Below are 22,381 nucleotides of genomic sequence, written 5' to 3'. Positions count from 1 at the left end.
GTCCGAAGACCCCAAAAGACTGGCGCTCCCTGCCCGAGGCTCCCCGTGCGCCTGTACTTGGAGTTTTGAATTTTGATTTTTTTCTCAGACTAATGATTTGTAGTACAATTTTTTGCAGTGCTGAACAGTGAAAGGAGCTGCAATGTCCTGTCAGCCCATGGTCACGGGGAAATAACTGGCACTCTACAGTGTACCGTATTGCTAAGTTTGGATGTTCTGTTGGTTATATGCTATAGTCTGGAACTTGAATGTCCTCTAAAAGCCTGTATTTTTAAGCTTAGCTCTTAACTTGGTACTGTTGGGAGGTGGTGGAAATTTTAAAAGCCGAGGCTGAGTGAGTAGTGTTCCCATCACTGGGGATGTGTCCTTGAAGGGGGTAGTGTGACTCTAGTCCCTTTTCCCTCTCCCTCTTCCTCATTTGGTTCCAGTTATGAAGCAAACAGTCTGCCCCACCACAGGTGTCCCACCATGATGTACTGTGCTGTCACAGGGCCAGAGCAAAGGGCCAGTTGGTCATGGACTAAAACCTCAGAAGTGCTTTCTGACTGTCATGTGGTGAGCACCTTTCCTCTGCCATGGCCTTACACCATGAAGTTTCTGCCTTGGAGGCTGCTATGATCTTGCTAATGCTCTTGGAATATTTCTGTGTATAAGATAGTCATGCATGTTGACATGCATGTATCAAACAATCATGCATGTTGTCCATGAGCAGGGACATTTTAGTTTCTTTTACAATCTGTAGGTATTTCATTGCTTTTTCTTTCTTTATTGCTGTGGCTAGAGATTCCGCTATGATGTAGAATAGAAATAGTGATAGTGCATATTCTTGTCTGATTACCATTCTTATTGGAAAGCATTCAGACATTGAGAATTAAGTACTGTAAGTATTACCTGTAGGGTTTTTGTTTTTCTTTTCATAGATGGCCACCATCAGGTTGAAAAATTTTTTGTCTATTCCTTATTTGCCAAGACTTTTAAATCATGAATAGATGTTGAATTTTACCTTATGCTTTTTTTTTTTTTGGTTTTTCTCCGGTACCAGGAACTGAACTCACGACCTTGCGCTTGCCAGAGCAGGCGCTTTTACCGCTGAGCTAAATCCCCAGCTCCCTTATGCTTTTTTCCTGCATCAGTTATATGATCTTATATTTTTTCTTTTCGGCTGTAACATGTTACTACACACTAAGGGGCGAAATTTTCAATATGCAACCACTTGTGGATTCTGGGAATAACTCCTACTTGTTTGTATAGAAATACTGACACTCAGGCTACCCTTGAATTCACTATGTAGCCCAGGCTGACCATGAATTTGCAGTGATCTTCCCATCATGTCCAGCTAGTGGTGTTTCTTAAAAGTCACTCAAAAACAAATGTGAAAAAGAATTGGATTTAGTAATTCCAATGTGTTAGGCTATATAACTTGTATTATAGGGAACATCTGGTTTGGGTAACAGATAAAAGAGGTTTTCATTATTGATAGCATTACCTCATAAGCATACTTCACTGTCTTCCCTGTCTAAAAACTCTGCTTCACTGTTTTCACTGTCTAAAAACTCTTTATGATGATATTCCAGGTCCTTTTGGATCTGGTTCCTTCTAATTTTTTGTATTCTTTCCTACCACTTTCTCCCTTCAGCCCTGCTTCATACCTCTTATTTTTAGGTCCATCCCACAGAGTTTTAAATAGATTTGTGTGATAGTTTCATGTTGCCCACAAGACTCATGTATTCAGAGTAGCAGCTTTTGGAAGGTGATTGGATCATTGGGGCATTATATTCATCTCTGGATTAATATGTTAATGGTTTCATAGCTGAATGTAATGTTAGGAGGTGGGACCTGGTTGGAGGAGGTGGGCCCTTGAGCATGACCTGAAAGGGTATGTTCTTCTCTCCCACGCCTTCCTCTTGTTCTGGCTCTCTTGTTTTCTCTCTGCTTCCTGGCTGCCGTGGGTTGAGCAGCTTTCTGTCATGCCCTTCCAACATTCTGTTTCTGCCTTGGATTGACTGACCATGGACTGAACACTGTGAAATGATGAATCAAAATAAACCTCTCCTTAGGTTGTGTGTGTGTCAGGTAGTTTGTCCCAGTGATGGGAAGGAGACTTAACACAATTACAGTCTTTCATATGTCTCTAATTTTCAATGTAGTCTTTCTCTGTTCTTACTTTTTTCCATTAAAATTTTATACTTCAGTAACCATTTCTTTGTGAAATTATTTCCGATGTTAGCAACTTGAGTATTTTCTGTTTATTACTGTTGATTACAATTGATATAGAAATCTGTCTATACCAGGCTGAACTTCTCTGGAGGGGAGAAGACAGAGATTTGTCATAGTTTTATAACTGCTATACCAGAAGATCTATGATGAATGTTGAATGAATCAGAGAAGGGGGAAAGATTTATTCAGGGTTTAAAGGCATATAGTAGGTAGAATGTAGACTAGTTGAATTAACAAAGAAAGTTGAAGGCAGAGATATATACTGTATAAATGGAATTAGGAATTAATGTTTTGGGTAAAATAGTTTGGCTACTTTGAATTTTGAAAGTAATACTTAGATATTTATTTTTCTGGTGTTTTTGTTATTTATAGTTTTTATTTTGGTGGAGCAGCCTTTTCACTAGTCTGCCTGCCTGCCTGCTTCCCTCTCTCTCTTTTTGATTGTGAAAACAGTAGAACTTTAATATATTAGAGCTCTGTAGTCTGGAAGTCCAGCATCAGTTGTTAGCACGGTTAGTTTCTTATTAGAACCCCGAGGAAACATCCGCCCCATGTCTTCCTCTTAGCTTGCAGTGGTTTGCTGGCAATCCGTGGCATTCCGTGGGTTGTAGATGCATCATCACAAAAATCTCTGCCTTCTCACATGGCCTCCTCCCTTGCGTATAGCCTTTATCCAGATTTTTCCTTTTTATAACGATACTGGTTATACTAGGTTACAGATCACTCTACTCCGCATTTTACTTACCTAACTACATCTGCAGTGACTGTATTTTTTAATTTTTTAGTACATCTTTGCAGTACATAAAGTTTACATTCATCTTTGGGAGTCGGTGCATGTCTGTGACACAGCTTGATTCCTTTTTAATCCCTTTCCCACCTCCCTCCCTCCCTACTTCTCTAAATCCCCTTTTCCTATTTTCATTCTTCTCCACCCCTCCCCTTTCTCCCTCCTTCAACCCCCTTCTCCCTCCCCTCCCCCTCCTCCTCATCCTTCTTATTTTTAGTTCATGTTTGTAATATATGTTTATGTTCATTGTGGGTATTTGGTACATGTGACACATCTTAAATCTTTTTCTCCCTCCCCATCAATGCAATGTAAAAAAGGCAAAAATCACAATAGGTACAGTTAAAATCCAGAAGGTAGTACCTGCTGTGAAAAATTATATATCAATAAACTGGAAAATCTTGAAAAAATGGGCAGAAATCTAAGACGCCTACAAAGTACCAAAACTCAACCAAGAAGACATAAAAATATTGAACAACCTAATAACAAGCAATGAAATTGTGGCAATGATAAAAAAAAACCCTATCAACTAAAAAAAGTCCATGACTTGATGGATTCGCTGCTGAATTCTACAAAAGCATTAAGGATGATGTATCACCAACACACCCCGTACTTGTCAGTGAAATTGAAAGGGAAGGAGTGCTCCCAGACTTCTTTCTGGAAGCTGGCATCACCAAACCAGAGAAAGATCCAACTAAAAAAAGAGAACTTGACTAGTTTTTTTTTTTTTTTTTTTTTTTTGCCAGAGAGCCACCTGCCATCTCTAATAAGGTAGGGTTTTTCTACCTTGTATTGTTCGGATGTTTCTTTTAATTTGAATATAGTCATTTATCCTTTTTACACAAAGGAGGTATGCTGACAGCTACACCGAGTATTCTTTGCTAAGCCAGCTACACATTTGGGTTTGGAGAAAAGTTAGATTTTGAGATAAGGACAAGCAGCCTGTATACCTTTATTAAACAATTTACTTTCTTCCCCCCGCACCTTACTGCTGCCACGTAGGATATCTTTTTACTCCTCTTTTCAGTACCTTCTATCACAAGTCTGTTTCTAAAAATTAAAGAACTAATTCATCCTGAAATCTGCAAGGTGAAATGAGCCTTCCTGTGCTTTTGTCTTTCGGTAGAGCTGGGAAGTGTCCTGAAGTCAGTGTGTGCTTGGTCCTTCCTCTGATGCTGGCCAGCTGATGGCTAGTGCATCAGTCTCTCTGGAAGAGGGGCTACCATAGAAGGTGGCCATACTCAGCAACTAGCTTCATCTCCCCTGATTCATGTATGTATCTTCCTATTTTGGGACTCTTCTCCATCTTACATGAGGCTTTGATTCTGAGGAAGTAAGAAATGAGGCACCTTTCTTTGTTTCAGTCCTTCTGCCTTTGCTCTGATTTTCTGAGTGTGTTCTCATAGCTTTCTAGGCTAAATCCCCAAGGAAAGACTTTGTTTCTGCTAGCTGGGCTAAGCCGTGGAGCTGCAGATGAATTCAGTGAATGACACATTCACCTAGCACATTGATGATGAGCCTTTTAGAGCTTTCAGTGTTACAAACAGCTGCTACAGCATGCTGTAGGTTCACCACCACTGACCTAGTATCTTTATTGAGGTAATTAATTATTAGGCTTGAGACAGAAATCTAAATTATATTTGGAACTCTTTTAAAGTATTCAACCTGGGGCTGGGGATTTAGCTCAGTGGCAAAAGCGCCTGCCTGGCAAGCACAAGGTCGTGAGTTCGATTCCCGGTACCGGCGAAAAACCAAAACCAAAAAAAAAAAAAAAAGAGTTCTAAAGTATTCAACCTGTCCTCAATTATAGATGAGGGGCTGGGGATTTAGCTCAGTGGCACAGTGCCTGCCTGGCAAGCACAGGGTCATGTGTTCGGTTCCTGGTACCAGAAACAAACCAAAAAAAAAATCAATTATAGATGAATGTTCTCTTTTGGGGACATGGAGAAAAGGAAGAATATTTTTGAAGAGAAAATAAAAACACTGAGAGGTACTATTGATGACTTCAGGTTTTATCTCCCTTTAACTGTGTTCAATAATTGTCGTCAAACTCAGGGAGCTAGCTGTAGACTGCCAGAAACTTTCAGGAGAGAGGCAGCATTTAGGCAGTTGATTTAGGCTCCTCTTTTGGTATTGTCTGAAACTTCCAGGCCATAGAACCTAACAAGCCATAGACTGAAAATCCAGTGTCTTCCTGTCTTTTGGGAACCCAGTAGCAATATTGGGTAATAACAGGCAGTGGAATCTGAGGTTAGCAAAGCAGGTTTTGGAGTTACTAGGAATGCCATGATATCAGGTAAAATGGATGCTATGAGAATGGTAGTTAGCATTAAGATACATGAATATAGGAATAATAACATATGTTAGCCATGGTTAGGTTCCTTTTGTGGCTGTGAGAACGTAGACATGATCTGATCATTTTCACATACTCATTTTCATGCCGTATTAGTCTCTCACTAGGGGTTTATTGATATTTTTCATGGTAGTCTTAAAATTTTTAAATTTCTTTTTAGAAAATTATGTTATTGTTCACAACTCTTGGTTTGTAAATGAAAATAAAAGTCTACATGATGCCTATCCTGCTTTAAGAAGTACAGAATTTTAAAAGACCCTGACTTCCAATTTAAGCTAAGCCAGAATTTTAATGGAAAATGAGAAAGAATTTTCTTGCGATCCTGAAAACTACTATCCTAGAAAAAATGAGGCATTTGTGAAAGAGACAGCTGGTGGAATCATTCTCTGGGAAACTCCAAATCTGATTCATAGACAAGTTCAGTATTTGGAAAGTAATAGGCTTATGCAAGTAATTTTCCTCTAAAGAACAAAAAATTGATATGAATTTGTATATGCTTGAGGAGAAACAGCAATCTGGTTTTAAATCTCTTAGTTTTTTGGGAATGTAAGTGTTCATGAAGACTGCTGTACTTATTATTAATGCGTAAAATACACTTTTCTTTTTTTTTTTTTTGGTTTTTCTCCGGTACCGGGAACTGAACTCACAACCTTGCGCTTGCCAGGCAGGCGCTTTTGCCGCTGAGCTAAATCCCCAGCCCCTCACTTTTCTTTTTGAAATGACAAATCTTATCAATTAATTTATCTCAGTTTAAACCATTATTATTAAAATTTATAAAAAGGAATTTATATTTTTCAGGATGTTGAGATTTTTGAAGCATGACTACATCTAGTCAGCTTAGGCAATGTTATTCTTTAGAACAATTATTTGTGCTGCTTCCATATAGTTTATTTTATATAGACCAAAGAAGACACTTCACACATTTGGTACAATGATAACAAAACTGAAACTGAGTTTCAATTTTTTTTTTTTTTGTGAGACAAGTCTCACTATGTAGTCCAGGTTGTGAAAAGTTTTTTAAACTATCCTCTTCAGGTTGCTTCATAAGTGTCTCTTTGAGAACTAAGGTGGGTGAGGATTATGGTTTTCTCCTTGAGTGACCTTGCCCAAGATAGTTGTGTGTTCTGATCTTGCCTAGACTGTGGGCTTGTTGAGATCTAAATATACCTTTCCCTCAAATAATAATACTGGTTTCTGAGCAATGGAAGTAAAGAATCAAGTCTTCTGCAGAAGTAGTTTGTATTTTGACCTTCTTTGTAAAGTTCTTATGCAGTTCTGATTTGCTTGTGATATATAATTTGTTTGAATGTTTATTATAACAATATTAAACATTTCATATGTTAGGCTCTGGGCCAGTTCTTGGTTGGTTTATAAAAAGTTTGTGATAATGTAGGAAAAATGTCTATTGTGAGAGTTTAAAAAGAATTGAAAAATTGTTTACAGTGTTATTATAAAAGTGTAAAGACTAGAATTAAAAGCCCAAATACTATTAGGATTCCATCCTCTTTTTTACTTGTTGATGCATGTTCATTGTAGAAACTTTGGATTTAGAAACACATTCATATATGTTTGTGTATCTTTAATTTCTTTCCTTCATGCAATTGTCAGTTGCCATATACATTGCTCAGATTGAGAAGACTCCAATTGGTTGTAGATTTTTACTTGTAAAGATAAGACTTAATGTTGCAGCTTTTTCAAACTCTCACGGTGGCTTTTGCATTTAATAATGGAAGTTATTGTCATCTACTGTATCTATGAGCTAATGAGTTTTTAGTACATAACACTGTGCCAGGTTGATTTAAAAGAAAAAGAATTTAAGGTAGAGTAGTACCACATTTTCTTTATAAATTAATCTGTTGATGGGCATATAGGCTGCTTCCAATATTTAGTTAATATAAATTGTGCTGCCATAAACATAGGTACGCATGAATCACTGTAATATGATGTCTTTAATTCTTTTGGAAGATACCTAAAAGGGGAATAGCTGTGTCAAATGGAATTAGTTTTAGTTTTTTGAGGAATCTTTATACTGATTTCCATAGTAGTTGTACTAGTTTACATTCTCACCAACAATGTAGAACACCCCCCTCCCCAGTATTTGTTATTTGATTTCTTGATGATAGACTTTTTTTCTGGGGTAAGGTGGAATCTCATTGTTATTTTAATTTGCATTTCTCAAATGGCCAGTAGTGTCGAACATTAGTCATTTGTAGGAAAAGGGATGCACCGTGAGACCATAGTGTTAAGTGAAATAAATCAGAAACACAAGCTTAAATATCACATGGTTTCTCTTATGAGAAACCCAAAATATAAATAAAACTTAAAAGATAAATAATAGGAAATAGGGAGATAGATCTTTCTCAAATGGGAAGAGATCAAAGAATGAGGGGACAGAGGAGGGGATGAGAAAAGAAGATGTGTTAGGAATGTAATCATTATGTGCTGCAAACGTGATGACAAAAAAACATGTATGACTCTGTCTTCTAGAACCTTATGTTCTGGTAGAGGAGAGTGTATAAATCATAACATAGTCTGTAAAGCAGTTGAAATGAGATTGCTGGGTAGAGTGTGGATTAAATGCCAAAATTTGTGCTACATTCTAATAAAGTTCAGATTAAAGGAGATTAATCCAAATCTGAGGTACTTGGGAAAGTCCTACTGGTGAAAGTTTATCTTTAGTAATAGATAACATTGAGGCAAATACAATAAATAGAAGTAAAGACTTAGTATATCCTTACCTAGTAATGAGTTCTTTTAAGAGAATTACTAAGTATTGACTTTCTTTCTTATGGGGAAAGAAAGCACAACCATAATAGTAACAACAAAACAGATAATAACAGCAGACTCTGCAGGAGAGGTCATTCTGGTCTGAGGGCAGAAGAGAAACTCCAGGTTGGGAATAAGCCAGGCAAGATAACCAGGAGGAGAGAGCCTTGCTTCAAACACAGGACTATTTAAAAGCCCTTTTGCAAGCATGGTTGTCTTTTCTTACAATTGATATTATTAAAAAAATTAAACAGTGTTTGTATTTGAGTATTTTATATTAAGAATTATCTTAATATAAATCCCTTAGGAAGGTATCTTTTACCTTCAGTATACAATGTAATTTTTTACTTAATTTGAAAATAATTGAAAAATTTGTTTTCTAAAATACTATTTTAGTTTTTTAGATGTTGTTTAAAACAAAGTTGTTTTAAAATATTAACCCAGTACTATAAAAGACTATAATCTAGAAATACTCGGAAGTATTTACCACCTATGAGTGGTTTTTTTTTCCTGGTAGGGGAGCAGGTTGTAAGTGTTCAGGTGTATATTTGTGCTTCAGTTTTATACATTTGTCTGATAAAATAATTACCTGATTGTGAATTCCTTAAATTGGAAAATTGTTAGGAAAAGCCAGTTCAGATATGCATGATTTTAAAAGAATAGATTTCTCTTAGGATCAAGCAATTTACCCTTTTCAGTATCAAATGCCTATCCAGCATCTCTTTCGCAAACATAGATTTAAAGCACTGTAGAGGGAGTATTCTTAAAAATAGGGTATACATTCCTGAATTGTGAATAGATTTAGAACTTAATACACATATCAGTTCTTTTAGGAATAAATGTAAAACAGACAAGGATCAAATGTGAGAGTATTTAAATGGTTCTCAAGATTTTCTGGTTCATGTGTTGTGATATTGAACTCTTTAGTCCTAGGCTTTAATTTGTGCCTGGTGCTGACCTGATGCTGTGCAGGGAGACTCATTGCGTCTCTCCATTCAGTCCCTCTAATTATCCCAACTTCCTGGGGAGCTGGCTTAGAACTGGGCATAAGTGCTTGTTATCAAAAATATTGGGCTACCCTGGCTACATGTAACAAGGTAGTTTTTGATATCAGATTTATGGATAGAGGGACAGAATAAGAAGCTAAAATTGTTATCTGTGATTTTACTTAAATAGGTAGTAAGTATTATGAAAACGTTTGGTTAGACTATAGATTAGGTTTGTAATAAATGAAATCATGGGTAATGTGTTCCTGAGCCTTTTTGTTGTATTGTTTTAGTGCATATTCAGAAAGAAATCTGACTCTGCAAATGATATGTGAAATAATTAGATTTGCAATTTTGTGTATATTTGTGGATAACTGTAATTCTTTTTGCTGGGAGCATCTGTTAATGCAGGGATTTGTCTTTTCAGGTTCACGTGAAAATGGCGGATGAGGCCGTCTGTGTTGGCCCAGCTCCCACCAGTAAAAGCTACCTCAACATGGATGCCATCATGGAAGCCATTAAGAAAACCAGGGCCCAAGCTGTGAGTCTGAATGAACCTATCTACGCAGCTGTTTCATATGTAGTGAGCAGAAAGCTAAAAGTTTGTATTAAAAAAAAAATAAGAGAGAATGATTGAAAATGCTGTTGCAGTTAGTTCATGTCACATGAGTTAAACGTGGCCGAATTCGCTACTGGAAATCAAAGGCTTTGTAGCATCTGGCAGTGTTGGTTGCTGATCCTGCAGGTGGCTGCTGGATTCAGCTTTCACACCAGGGAGCAGTTTCAGTTCATTTCCAAATTTGCTAGGAAAAAAGAAATTCCAATTAGTTTTGAGTATTAACCCTTTCTGTGTAATAAGAACATTTAAAACAACAACAAAAAATCTCTGTTACCGGCAGGAGCCAAAAAATCCTGTTTTAATTTCATTTTAAACATTTAAAAATTATGTATACCCAGTTATATTTCCAGAAATAAAAATCATGCACTTGGTAATTATTTTAGTTTTTTAATGTCAATAAAATGCCCATAGCTTGCATCGATAAGTCAGTTATTTTACTTTTAATTTGGTTTGAGTAAAGTGAAATCCAAGGAAAAAACTTGTTTCTAATATCAGATAGAACAGCATTATTTTTTTAAATATCAGAAGTAATTACATATAATAGTAAAAACTATGCAGAGTTATCGCTAAAACTGGATAGAAGCAGCCAGCACTGGCAGTTAGCCTGGAGTGCTTCAATTAGTGTTCACATTTCTTTGAAAGAAATGGCTTAGCAAGATACATGTTTAAATAAATCTGAATTCATAAACCTATATTATTAGTTGTTTACAGTTCATTAGCACAGTTAATGGAAGTAAAACTCTCAACCTTTTAACTATAGCTTGTCAGAATATAAATTTTAGTTGAATGTTTATATGAAATAAAATTGGTAGAATGAAACTTTTTCTCTGATGCAGTAGTTTAGATTATTCTCTACCATGCTCAGGAAGCTCAATTCAACATTTAAAAATCTCTGATACGTAGCTGTTTCTAGGCTCCTTCAGAAATTTGATTTTCCTTTATCATAATTGCTTTACTAAAACTTTGTTCAATAGTGATATTGGAGTGGCTAAATTTATGTTTGACCCATGTGATGGGTAACTTGATTAGAACAGGCTGTTAGAATTTATATAGTAGCAATGTGACTTGTGGAGGAACATACAGAAGTTGTGAATGGCTAAATTGGAGTGACAGAGGAAGAACAGATTTTAGAAAACAAAATTCAGAGTTCAGTACTAGCTAAAACCAAACCTCTGCTTTAGTTTAGCTTGATGGAAAAGGCTCCTTGGCTAGTGGCATGCCATCAGGAATAAAATGTGTTAGTTGGCTTTGTAGCTTGGATTTGCAAAGTAGCAGTTCTAGGTATTTTAAAGAAAGAGGAATTCAGAAGTTTTCACCCATTTTGCCAAATGATCCTGTAAACATCCCATTATGTATCAGCTATTGTGAAATTCTCCAAACTTGGCCAAGCCTTAGAAAAAGTAGTGTGTGTGGGGGATTTGTTTTGAATCATGTAAACATGCAACAGGGCAGGAAGATATATGGCTCTGATTATAGCTAGGGCAGAGGAGGAATTTTATTTTGCATCCAGAAATATGAGTCAGACCTATCAGTATGTGAGAAAAGTAAGTTTATTCAAGGGCACTTGAGAAAAATAAAAACACATTAATGTACTCTACATGTTGCTTATATAGGTTTTTCAGTATGTAAAAGAGCTTTCTTTTCCCCCCCATTTCTAAGGTACATCCAGGTTATGGATTCCTTTCAGAAAATAAAGAATTTGCCAGGTATTTGGTAAGTTTGTAATGAATCAGAAAATGTTGATTTATCTTTCAGAAAGCAGTACAGTGGCATCGCTGTTGTAATTGTGGGCACTGATAAATTATAATGTTCTCGTCGAGCCACCAATTCTTTGAAAATTGTGAAAAGCGAAGATTTTTTTTTTATTCTGGAACTCAAGTCTTGATGTGAAGTGTAATTATAAAAATGGAAAATATGTAGAATTGCCACTATGTCAAGTCTGTTACATAGTGCATGGTCTTTGATTTTTAAAATTAAAGAAAAACAGATTTTAAGATACAAATATTTCAGAGAAGTCAGTGACTAATTATAGTGATTTAATTATGCCACTAGCCTGGAATGTGAAGTCAGAAGTAAGATTCTGTTTTTTCCCTTTTTTAGCAAATTGTGGCATTTAAAATCAAATCTTACTGCATCTGTTTTTGGAAAAAAATCTTTTAATGATGTGACTAGTTTAATTTACCATCTTTTTTTTGTTTTTTTTTTTGGTTTTTCTCCGGTACCGGGAACCGAACTCATGACCTTGCGCTTGCAAGGCAAGCGCTTTGCCACTGAGCTAAATCCCCAGCCCCTAATTTACCATCTTAATTAGATAAATTAACTTGTATTTGCTATTAAAATTATTTTCTGCTTACTAACTACTTTTAAGGTGATATTTAAATCTTAGTTTTTAGGTATAAAGTATGATTTTAATTGTGAATATTTTGGTGATGGGATCAATCATGTCCGGTATATCTTAATTTATTATTTGAATATATTATACCCTCCCTTTGGTAACCTGTATTTTCTTCTATAGATTCAAAATTATTTATAAATGTAATCATTTTCTAAATGAGCTTTTCACTTAAAAATCTCTAAATTTAATGTGGAATAATTATTAAGATCATCAAATTCTAGTTTAAAATGGTCTGTGTTAACAAGTTTTATCAAGTAGGATAAGGATGGAAAGGGTGTTTGGAGTTGAGAAGCTAGTAAAGTGCCCAAGTACCCAGATTTACCAGGTTTGGTGAAGTATATTCCACTTTTTCTTGTGTATACATTGGCCTTTTTTATCTTCTTTGGAATTCTGGCTGAAATTCTGCTGTAAAAATCATTTGAATATAATACTTATTTAAATATTTATAATATAATATACTAAATTTAAGTTTGTATGAGCGAAGTGTTGACAAACTATATGCATGGGACAAATACAGTATAGCCTACTTTTTGTAAATAAAGTTTTATTGAAACACAACCAGGCCCATTGATTTGTATGTTATCTTTGGCAACCTTTGCCCTGTAACTGTGGAGTTGAGTAGTTGTGATAGTCACTGGCTTGCCAAGCCTAAAATACATATGCTATATACAGACCTTTATAAAAAAAAGTTTGGTAATTCCTGATATAGATGAGTATCCAAGTCCTAGGAAATTTAAATGACATGGGTGGTATATTCATTAATATATTTATTCAGTAACTTAAAAAAGTTTAACCGACACCTATGCCCAAGGCATTTGAGAATATAAAAATGATTTGTTATGAGTCCTTCACAGAGGAGGGCACAGTCAGATTGTGGAAAGTAAGTCAGCAAGTGATTTCAGTTCAGGGAAGAAAATATTGTCAGAGAAGATCGATGTTTTACAAATGAAGAAGGGGAAAATGATTGCAATTTGGGTGTTTACATTGGAGAATGGAGTGCAGACTATATGGCCACTTTCATTTCTCTCCAGTTCTCTTTCTCACGTTGTCTCTGCCATTTCCCTTTTCCAGTGGTGTGCCTCTGCAAGCCTGACTTCATCTCTGGCCCTTGCCAGACAAGGCTGGCTCATTCCCGTGATGTGCTTTTGTTCACTTTCCTCCCTGGGCAGGCACACCTGTCCTCTCTTGCCTTATTCCCAACTGCCTACCCTTAAAGGAACAGCTCATGTATTCCACTGAGGGACTTTTTGATATCCTTCTCATGAGATGTAATATTTTTCCTTTGACTTTGAGAGCACTTCTAAAAATTTGTTCTTTGGTATAACATTGTCCATATTATGTTAAAATTGTTTCTGTAATTTAAAGAGCCTCAGTTTTATCAGCCTTTGTTTCCACATTGACATCTAGCCAATGATTTCTACAGAGTAAGCTCCATAAGCATTTGTGGATTAAATAAGTGCTATTAGATTAAGCATTTGAAAGGTTTCCATTTTACAAGAAAACTTTCTTCCTGTCATAAACAAGACTGGAGTATAATTAGAAGGCAGTAGTGCTCTCTTTTTCTCACTATGAAAATACAGTGCAGCTTCTAAGTAGCCCACCATTTTTGTGTGCATCAGGGCAAGATTCTTATTTGGGATATAATTTCCCTGGCGTTAAATATTTTCCCATCAGAGTATAATAGACTATCTGGCCCTGGTTGGTCAGTTCCATAAAAATAACAAATGAAGTTGCCTACAGATTTCATCATACAGTGTAAACATTGTTACTGGTAGCCAACTATGATAGTTTTTATTCTAACCTGAGTGGATTACCATGGTAGTGGTAAATGGGTGAGGAAGGCTCAGAAAAGATTTAAAATCTTGGTTTTTATCTTTTTTGTAGTTTGATACTGTGGAGTTCATTTACTGTAGTATTGTATCTTATGTTTGAAATTTAATCAAATATGGATTTTTTCATTAATTTGTGATTATATTTTATTGCTATTCAAGGGTTGTGTAGCTTGTAGAAAAATGTATTTTACTGATATGTCTATTATCTATAACTAAAATGTCTTTACTTTCAGAATAATTGCTATAGATCTGCTTTAAAATACATAATAAGCCAGATTCTTCCAAATGTAAAAATATAACTAAATATAACTAAAATAAATGTAAAAATATGACTAAACTGTATTAAGGTGAATAAAATGTGTTGAGTTTATGGAAAACAGGACTGGATTACATCTGATCCCCATTGTACATGATTTTTAAAAATCATGTCTTTTGTTATTGCATAAATAATTTATGGAAAAAGCAAAGCTGCAAATAACTCTCAGGAAGAGTAACAATTTTTAATGTGTTTAGCAAACGTTGTATTTGCAAACTTTTTCATTCTGTATTTCTCCTTTAGGATTCTGTTATTATGAACAGCAAAAGACCAGCAATGGGAGGGTGTAAGGATTGTTAGGGTTAAGAAAAGAAATTCTTTCAGAGTTTACAAAAAAGCTTTGAAAAGTAAATCTATGAGCCTCTGCTAAAAAGGGATACTGGTTTAGAGAGATTTCATAGTCTTCCTACTTCTCTTATATAACTTTTCAAAAAGTCATGTATTATTTAAGCCCAACATAGCATTATGTTATAGCACTTAGCCTTAAAAGACATTTATATATTAGATTTAATAATTGATAAGTTTGGTGTATTTAAAAATAAATACACATACATGTCTATAGATAAGTTTTAGGATATTCAGAATTGGAGGTATAGAAAAGTTTTGGGCATGGTACTCCTTTTATCTCCTTTTCTTAGAGAGCTTTTCGGTAAATAAAGAATGTAACTATTGAAGAAACAGTGATGAGATATAATTTTTTTGGTCCATTAGGTTAAGTAAAATATGTTTAAATGGCTATGAATCCAGTCTAGGCAAGAGTACATGGAAATAGTTTTGTTCTGGGGAGATAAATTGTTTCCATTCTCCCAAATTAGCTAGTACCTATAACCATCTAAGACATACAGTATAAATATATGTCTAAATAAAATGTATATTATTTCTCTCAGAAATGTCTCTTAAGAATATTACCTAAAAGGATATACTGGAAAAAATGTTTATTGTAAAGACTTTTTTTTTTTTTTTTTGGTAATAGCAAAATTTGGAAATGGCTCAAAAGTTTTTCATCTGGAAAATGAGAATGACAGCTACCCTACATGGTTGTTGTAAAGATTAGAAACAACATCTGTGAAGACGCTAGCAAGAAGCCTGGCATGGCTAGGCAAAATCTGTTATAGGTGGTAATAATATTCCTTTAATAGACAGGAAAGAGCTACTAAAATAGTTTTCACGGTAATGAGGGTTAAAACTAGTGTTCTTGAGAAGTTAATCTGATAGTTTTTATTTGTATTTTGGGGGTTAATAATTTGATATAATACTACTATATACATTGCATTGTAGTTTAAAAAAAATGCTGGGGCATGAATGACCTCACTTAATTGAGTCAGACAAGGAAGTTAAATAGTATCAACTTTTTTTTTCTGGTGGTAGGCATTGATGGTAAAGCCTCACACATGCTAGGCAAGTGCTCTATCACTGCTCTGTGCCCCCTGCTCTTTCTTATTCTTGGTTTTGATAAAGGTCTCGCTGAGTTGCCCAGGCTAGAATCAAACTCACGATCCTCCTGAGCAGCTGGGATTATAGGCATGTGCCACCATGCCCAGCTATTATTTACTGTTTTAACAAAAACATTTGACCAACATGATTCTTTTCCTGAATCTTGGACTAAGTTCTATTTTTAGGGTATTCTTTGAAGATTTTGAAGATAATGTGGAAGACTGTATACTCTGAATTTCTGAGGGAGAATCTTCTCTATTTTTAGGGAGTCTTTTAAGGATAAGATGACTTAAATACATTTAGGACTATGGGGTTTTGCAGGGGTGCTTCCAATAGTAAGGTTGATCATCTGTGATTGATACAGCTGGGATTTTTTTTTGTCTTTGCTGGAGATTAAACAATTTTCAAGTTACATGCTCTAGCTTTCCCACTTCTCCCTGCTGCCCACTTCCAGTTTACTAGCACAGTTTGGAGTCAGAAAGTTAAAATTCTTGCTCTGCCATGTAATAGCAGTGTCATTTTTAGCAGGTTTTTTTGTATTTAAGTCTAAGGTATATTCTGCTTACTATTTGCATGGTGTGTATTTCTTCATATGACTACCTGTTGGAAATATATTTCTTATAGCTAGAAGGTACTATATTTAGGTCACAGTTTTAAAATTCATTTTAATAGTTTGTATTTTTTAATTGTAGTGTTCAATCTATTAAGGTTTTTTGTTTGCTTTAGTTTAATTTTTAAGACAACAGATTTATAGAGATTTAGTTCATGTACCGTAATTCTTATCCTTTAAAAGTATACAGATCAGTGACTTCTAGTATTTATAATTGTATAGACACTATCACATCTTCTTTCTTTTTCTTCCTTTCTTTCTTTCTTGTGAGACAGGGTCTCACTATGTAGTTTAGGCTGGGCTTGAGCTCACTGTGTAGGTGAGGCTGGCCTTGAAGTCATGGTGATCCTCCTGCCTCAGTCTCCCAAGTGCTGGGATTGCAGGCGTGTGTCACCACGCCCAGCTATACAATTTCATTTACAGTAATTATTAGAATTAATTATTACAGTAATTGATGTGTTTGGATTTTTGTCTACCATTTCATTATAAATTTCCTCTTTGTCTTTGCTTTTTTGCCTTTTGATTTTCCTGTCTTATGTGGATTATTTTAATATTTTTGAAATTACATTTAATTTATCCATTGGGCTTCCCCCAATTTTTAGTGTTTTCTTTCCTAGCAGTTATAGTATATGTACATTCTTTTCTTTTTTTTTTTTGGTTTTTCTCCGGTACCGGGAACCGAACTCACAACCTTGCGCTTGCCAGGCAGGCGCTTTTGCTGCTGAGCTAAAACCCCAGCCCTGTACATTCTTTTCTTTCTTTTTCTTTTTTTGTCTTTTTTTTTTCTGGTACCGGGAATCGAACTCACGACCTTGTGCTTGCCAGGCAAGCGCTATGCCACTGAGCTAAATCTTCAGCCCCTCTTTTTTTGTCTTTTTGAGACAGGGTGTCACTATGCAGTTCAGGCTGGTGTTGAACTCACTTTGTGGCCCAGGCTGGCTTTGAATTCACAGCGATCCTCCTGCCTCAGTCTCCTGAGAGCTGGGATTACAGGTGTGCCCCATCGTATCTGGCCCACCCTTATCTTTTCATGGTTTACTTAGAGTTAACCTGCCATTTCAGGTCAAATAATAGACATTTTGCAATTGTCTAGTTCATTCCGTGTCCTTTCTTGTCATTCTCTATGTATAGTTATATGTATTTTACCTGCATAAATTATAAATTTCATGGAAAAATATCATAATTTTTGCTTTAACCATGTTTGAAAATGACCCCAATTAACCATGTTTGAATGACCCAAATATCATTTAGTTGATATTAACTCATTCTAGTCTTCAAAAACAGTGTTTTAGCTTGGTATACACCTGTAATCCCAGCACTCAGGAGGCTGAGAACAGCTGGCTGCATAGTGCGTTCAAGGCCAACATGATTGCAGAGCAAGACCCTTCTCAAAAAACAAAACAAAACAAAACAAAACAAAACAAAATATCTTTATTTTTTGCATATATATATATTTTTAAATTGTGCTGAAACCTAAAAAATAAACTACTCTTTTCTGTATTTATTTAAATTAATAGGTCGAATTGTATGTATTGTGTACTGTGTGTTTTGAACTGTACACATATATGTATATATATTTGGAATGGTTAAATCTAGGTAATAAGCATATGCGTTACCTCACAGTTACCATTTTTTTTTTTTTTTTTTTTGCCATGAGAACGCTTCATGCCTGCTCTCTTAGCATTTTTCAAGATATGTCATCAACTGTAGTTACCCACCACATGTTGATGGACCGTAGGTTGTTTCTGCCTGTTGGTTACTGTGAATGATGCTGCTGTGAACCAGCTACTGGCTGCAGCAGTTTTTGTTTCTTCTATTCTGTGTTTTTATTTGTTTGTGTTTATCAGTAAATCATACCTATCTTTAATACAAGCACTAGGAAATTAATTAACTCATTAGCTATATACAGTGCAACTTAAAGTGTCAGAGCTTTAATGTGAGTGTATGTGCCTAACCAGTATGTGACTGCTTGTTAGTCTAGTATTGCTGTTTCTGAAACTGTGGGACCACCGGGACCATTGATGATGGATATTCTTAATATTTATCCTATAGCATTTTTAAAATAAAATTTCAGATATATAGAAAAATTTAAAGAATTATATTATGAATGCCAATATACATAACATTCAGATTCTGTGATTAATATTTTGCTATATTTACTTTGAATGCATTTGTCTTTTCCTCTGTTCATCTGTCAGTCCACCTGATTTTACAGTAAAGTATGTTGTAGGTACTAGTCCATTTTACTCCTCTGCACTTCACTATGCATATTTAAAGCAGAGTTTGAGATTTGTGTGTAGTTCATTTTTGATTAAAAACCTTTAATGAAATATAATTGTTATTCAATAACACATCCACACATAGCAAAAACTTATTGTAGACTTAATGTATACTCTGCCGAACTCCTAATCATAATCAGGATAGAAACGATACCATCAACTCCAAAGATTTCTAGGTGCTTTTTCGCTGCCCCTTTCCAGGCCTCTTCCCATGCCCTCCTTTTCCTTCCTGGGCAACTCTAGATCTGCTTTATGTTACTGTAAGTTGTTTTGCACTTATTATAATTTCACATAATTGGAATCCTACAGGATGTACTCCTTTTTGGATGAAGCATTTTTCACTCAGCAAACTGCTTTTTTTTTTACTTGTCTGTTTTTTCTTGTTTTTTTTTCTGGTACCGGGAATCGAACTCACGACCTTGTGCTTGCCAGGCAGGCTCTGTGCCACTGAGCTAAATCCCCAGCCCCTGCTTGTCTGTTTTTAATTGAATGATGTTGTGTCCATTCCATTTTATTGCCAAGTAGTTTGGTATTCCATTGTGTGGATATGTCAGAATTCTATTTATATCCATTTATCTGTTGATGGACATCTGTGTGGTTTTCCCTTGTTATCTATTACAACTAAAGGTAGAAGGGAATTCTTTGCAATTCCCCTAATTTGTTTAGGAAATAATATTTTGTCATTGACTAGATGATCCGAATAGATTTGTCGGTTTTTCTTCTCATTAGCATTTCTGACTGATTTGTCTCACATAATATGTATAGATTTTGATTGCTACCCAATTTATATGCAAGTAGCAGCTGAAATCATACTTTTTAATGCCTGAGTCACTGAGGTTTTCAGTGTGTACTGTTAATGTGTTGTTTGATGAGAGCAGTTGTTGAAGTAAAATTTGAAATTCTAGAAATGTAGAAAACATTGAGAAGCATCCCTGTATTTTATGTTAAAATGCTTTTTTAAAAACTTACAGTAACTTTGTGATCTTTACAGTTTATTTTTATTGACTTATTGTTATGTGACCCTACACTTACATATCTTTTTTGTTCTATTGAGGATTAGTTTGAGGATTTTGTGGGATTAAATGAAGTAACATTAATTATCACTGTTACATATGGTTACTGATTCTTATTGCCCCGAAATTCATTCTAAAATTAAACTTTTAAGTGCATGCTTTCTAAAACAGGCAGACAGGCAGAAATAATGAGATGATTACTGAGGCTTTGTTTTTGGACTGGACTTTATCTAAGAATGCTGTTATAGAAGTTCTTGCAGCGCTGTGTTGACACAGTATGTGATACACTAGTGTGCCATGTGGAGAGTGTATGCCTGTCCATACTTCCCAGCATGCTTGTGGTGTGAGTATCTGTCTGCAGCCTGCATGTTTACACAGGTGTGTGTTTCTCATCTTTTTTCCCAGACTGTCACATGCTAGCTAGTTGTTTGAATGCAAATGTTAAGAGAAATAAAAAGATATGATGACAAAAATAATGTGCTACATTTCTTTCTTTATTTTATGTATGTGTGTATGTATGTATGTATTTATTTATTTGAGGAAGAGTCTCGCCATATAGTTTAGGCTGGCCTTTAATCCACTCTGTAGCCCAGGCTGGCCTCCAAGTTGCAGCAATCCACCTTGCCTCAGCCTCGCAAGTGCTGGGATTACAGGTGTGCACTACCACGCCTGGTTGCATTTCTTAACTATGATGATTTACTTATAAAACATTGGATTAATATTGGCATCCCTTGTATGTATCATTGCTAATTAGAGTGTCATTTGGCTACGTTGAATGTGAAAGCCAGAGCTCATTATGTTTATATATATTTATATAATATATAAATAAATGACACTGTATTTCACTAGTGTATCATAGATTAGCTCAGTGTTGGTATTATTAATTGTATAGTGACATATTTAGAAGGCTAAGTTGCTTATGGTACTGCTAAATGCAAGTTTAAAATTAGTTCTAAAATGATTGGCAAGCCTAGGTGATTGGTGTCTGGAGATCCATTGTACTGTTCTCTCTGCTGGGACTCCAGATTGTCATAGGATACGTAGGATTAAGTGGTAAATTGATTGTTTAAGAGAGTATGCTAAGCCCAGAGACATTAAAGCCCTCTTTCACATACAGTATCAGGGCATTTCAGTCACTGTTTTTGAAATGTTTCCTTGTTATCAAAGATGTCTACTTTTACTTTTCTTTATCTCTGTTTTTATTTTCATGATCAGGAGAAAGAACAATGATTTGTCTTTATGTTTTATTCTTAGTAGATAGCAAAGTATGTCATCTAAAAACTTCTTCCATGTCATTTTGGTTTATCCCAGATTGACTCAAGCATTGTCACTACAAAGAGTCAGTAGGCTGGGAGTAGTGGCCCGTGCCTGTAATCTCATACTTGGGAGGCTGAGACAGGGGTATTGCTTAGAGTTCAGGACCAGCTTAAGCTGTATAGTGACTTCAAAGCCAGCCTGAACTACATAGTGAGACTCTGTCTCAAAAAATAAAAATAAACAAAAAAGTCACTAAAGAGTACTCTTCTCATACATATGAAGTGGTTACTCAAGTAGCCAGGAGATACACAAAGGAAACTCCTGGCTGCATGATGTTAGTTACTAGTTACAAACAAACACAAACCTCCCAAACACCCTGTTATTTAAAAAGCTTATTGTAGAGTAGTGAGATATTTGCATAATCCTAGTATCATATTAAACATTATAATCTTTATGCTGTTCATTCCATGATGATAAGTTACTTCTCAAAAAATTTTCACCATGCTATGTTGTTAGGATATGTGCTTGGATTAAAGGGGAGAAAGAAAATTATAATTATCTCCAGGACCAATTATTTGCCATAAAAACAGTCACATTTTGATTCATTTGCCTATTGTTTATAATTTGAAAAATTAAATCTTTATTTTTTCATATTTCTGTATTAAACCATTAATTCCTTGCCCTCATAGAATATCCTTAACATTTGACAGAGTTTGGGGAAAAGGATGTTGTAAATAGAATGAGCAGCTTCTACTGATGGAGTCTATCTATACATTATTTTTTGCCAGGAACCTAAACAAGAGGACTTGCATTTACCTAGCAAAGGGTGTGAACGCATCTGTGTAGATTGCTTTCAGATGGACAAGAAAGAGTGAACAGAGACCATTACTATTTCTTGTGGTGCAAGGATTGAACATTGTAGGGCCTTGAACTTTGTAGGGAGGTATTCTAACACAGAACTACACCCATGGCTGAAAGACCATTATTTGATTTACCTAAGACTTTTAACATGCTTCCTGGTGTGAGTGTGAAGTAGAAAAATAGTATGTATTGATGTCAAGCCCTGGGTAGGACTCACTGTGCAGTGGTTACTAATCCAGGACAGGATGCCAAACACCCTACCAGACCTACAAAGGTTTCCAGACCTGGCAAATTTTGTATAAAACTAGCCTGTGGAGTCTGGATTGACTGAGCTGGAACATTGGCACAACACATCAGGCAAAGCACATTTATTAATCACACATAGCAGAAGGTTAAATAGAAGCATAGGGTCCATGGCAAGCTGGTCCTCTAAGGCTCAGAAAAGCTGCTCAGTGAAGATGGAGTCCTCTGTACATGAGGGCCCTCAAAACTCCCTACTCTGGGTTATATCAAGGAGTCCAATTGGTTCCCTGTGCTGAAGTATTTTAGACATCCTGTTCTAGGCAGGACAGGGACAAAAAACAAGCTGCTTTGGACAGTCCTTTCTTATTTCAGGGTGTTCCATTCTTGCTGTATTCTTCCAGATAATTGTAGACAAG

The 22,381-nt window shown here is 35.5% G+C and overlaps 1 protein-coding gene across 4 annotated transcripts in view; it reads left to right on the top strand.

Annotated features, from left to right (window-relative positions):
* The window catches only part of Pcca (propionyl CoA carboxylase, alpha polypeptide), a 401,509-nt gene that overhangs the window by 102,718 nt on the left and 276,410 nt on the right, over positions 1-22,381 (top strand). For all 4 annotated transcript variants that reach the window (XM_005374054.2, XM_013516015.1, XM_005374053.2 and 1 more), the window contains exons 5-6: positions 9,534-9,647; positions 11,385-11,438. In XM_005374054.2, coding sequence (XP_005374111.1) covers positions 9,534-9,647; positions 11,385-11,438 — 168 coding nt within the window. The remainder of the gene's footprint in view (positions 1-9,533; positions 9,648-11,384; positions 11,439-22,381) is intronic.

This window comes from Chinchilla lanigera, unplaced genomic scaffold (assembly GCF_000276665.1).
Source record: "Chinchilla lanigera isolate Chin_1 unplaced genomic scaffold, ChiLan1.0 scaffold00003, whole genome shotgun sequence".
In the NCBI taxonomy this organism is placed as follows: domain Eukaryota; kingdom Metazoa; phylum Chordata; class Mammalia; order Rodentia; family Chinchillidae; genus Chinchilla; species Chinchilla lanigera.
The sequence above is the reverse complement of the archived record's forward strand: the minus strand, read 5'-3'. Positions and strand labels throughout refer to the sequence as shown.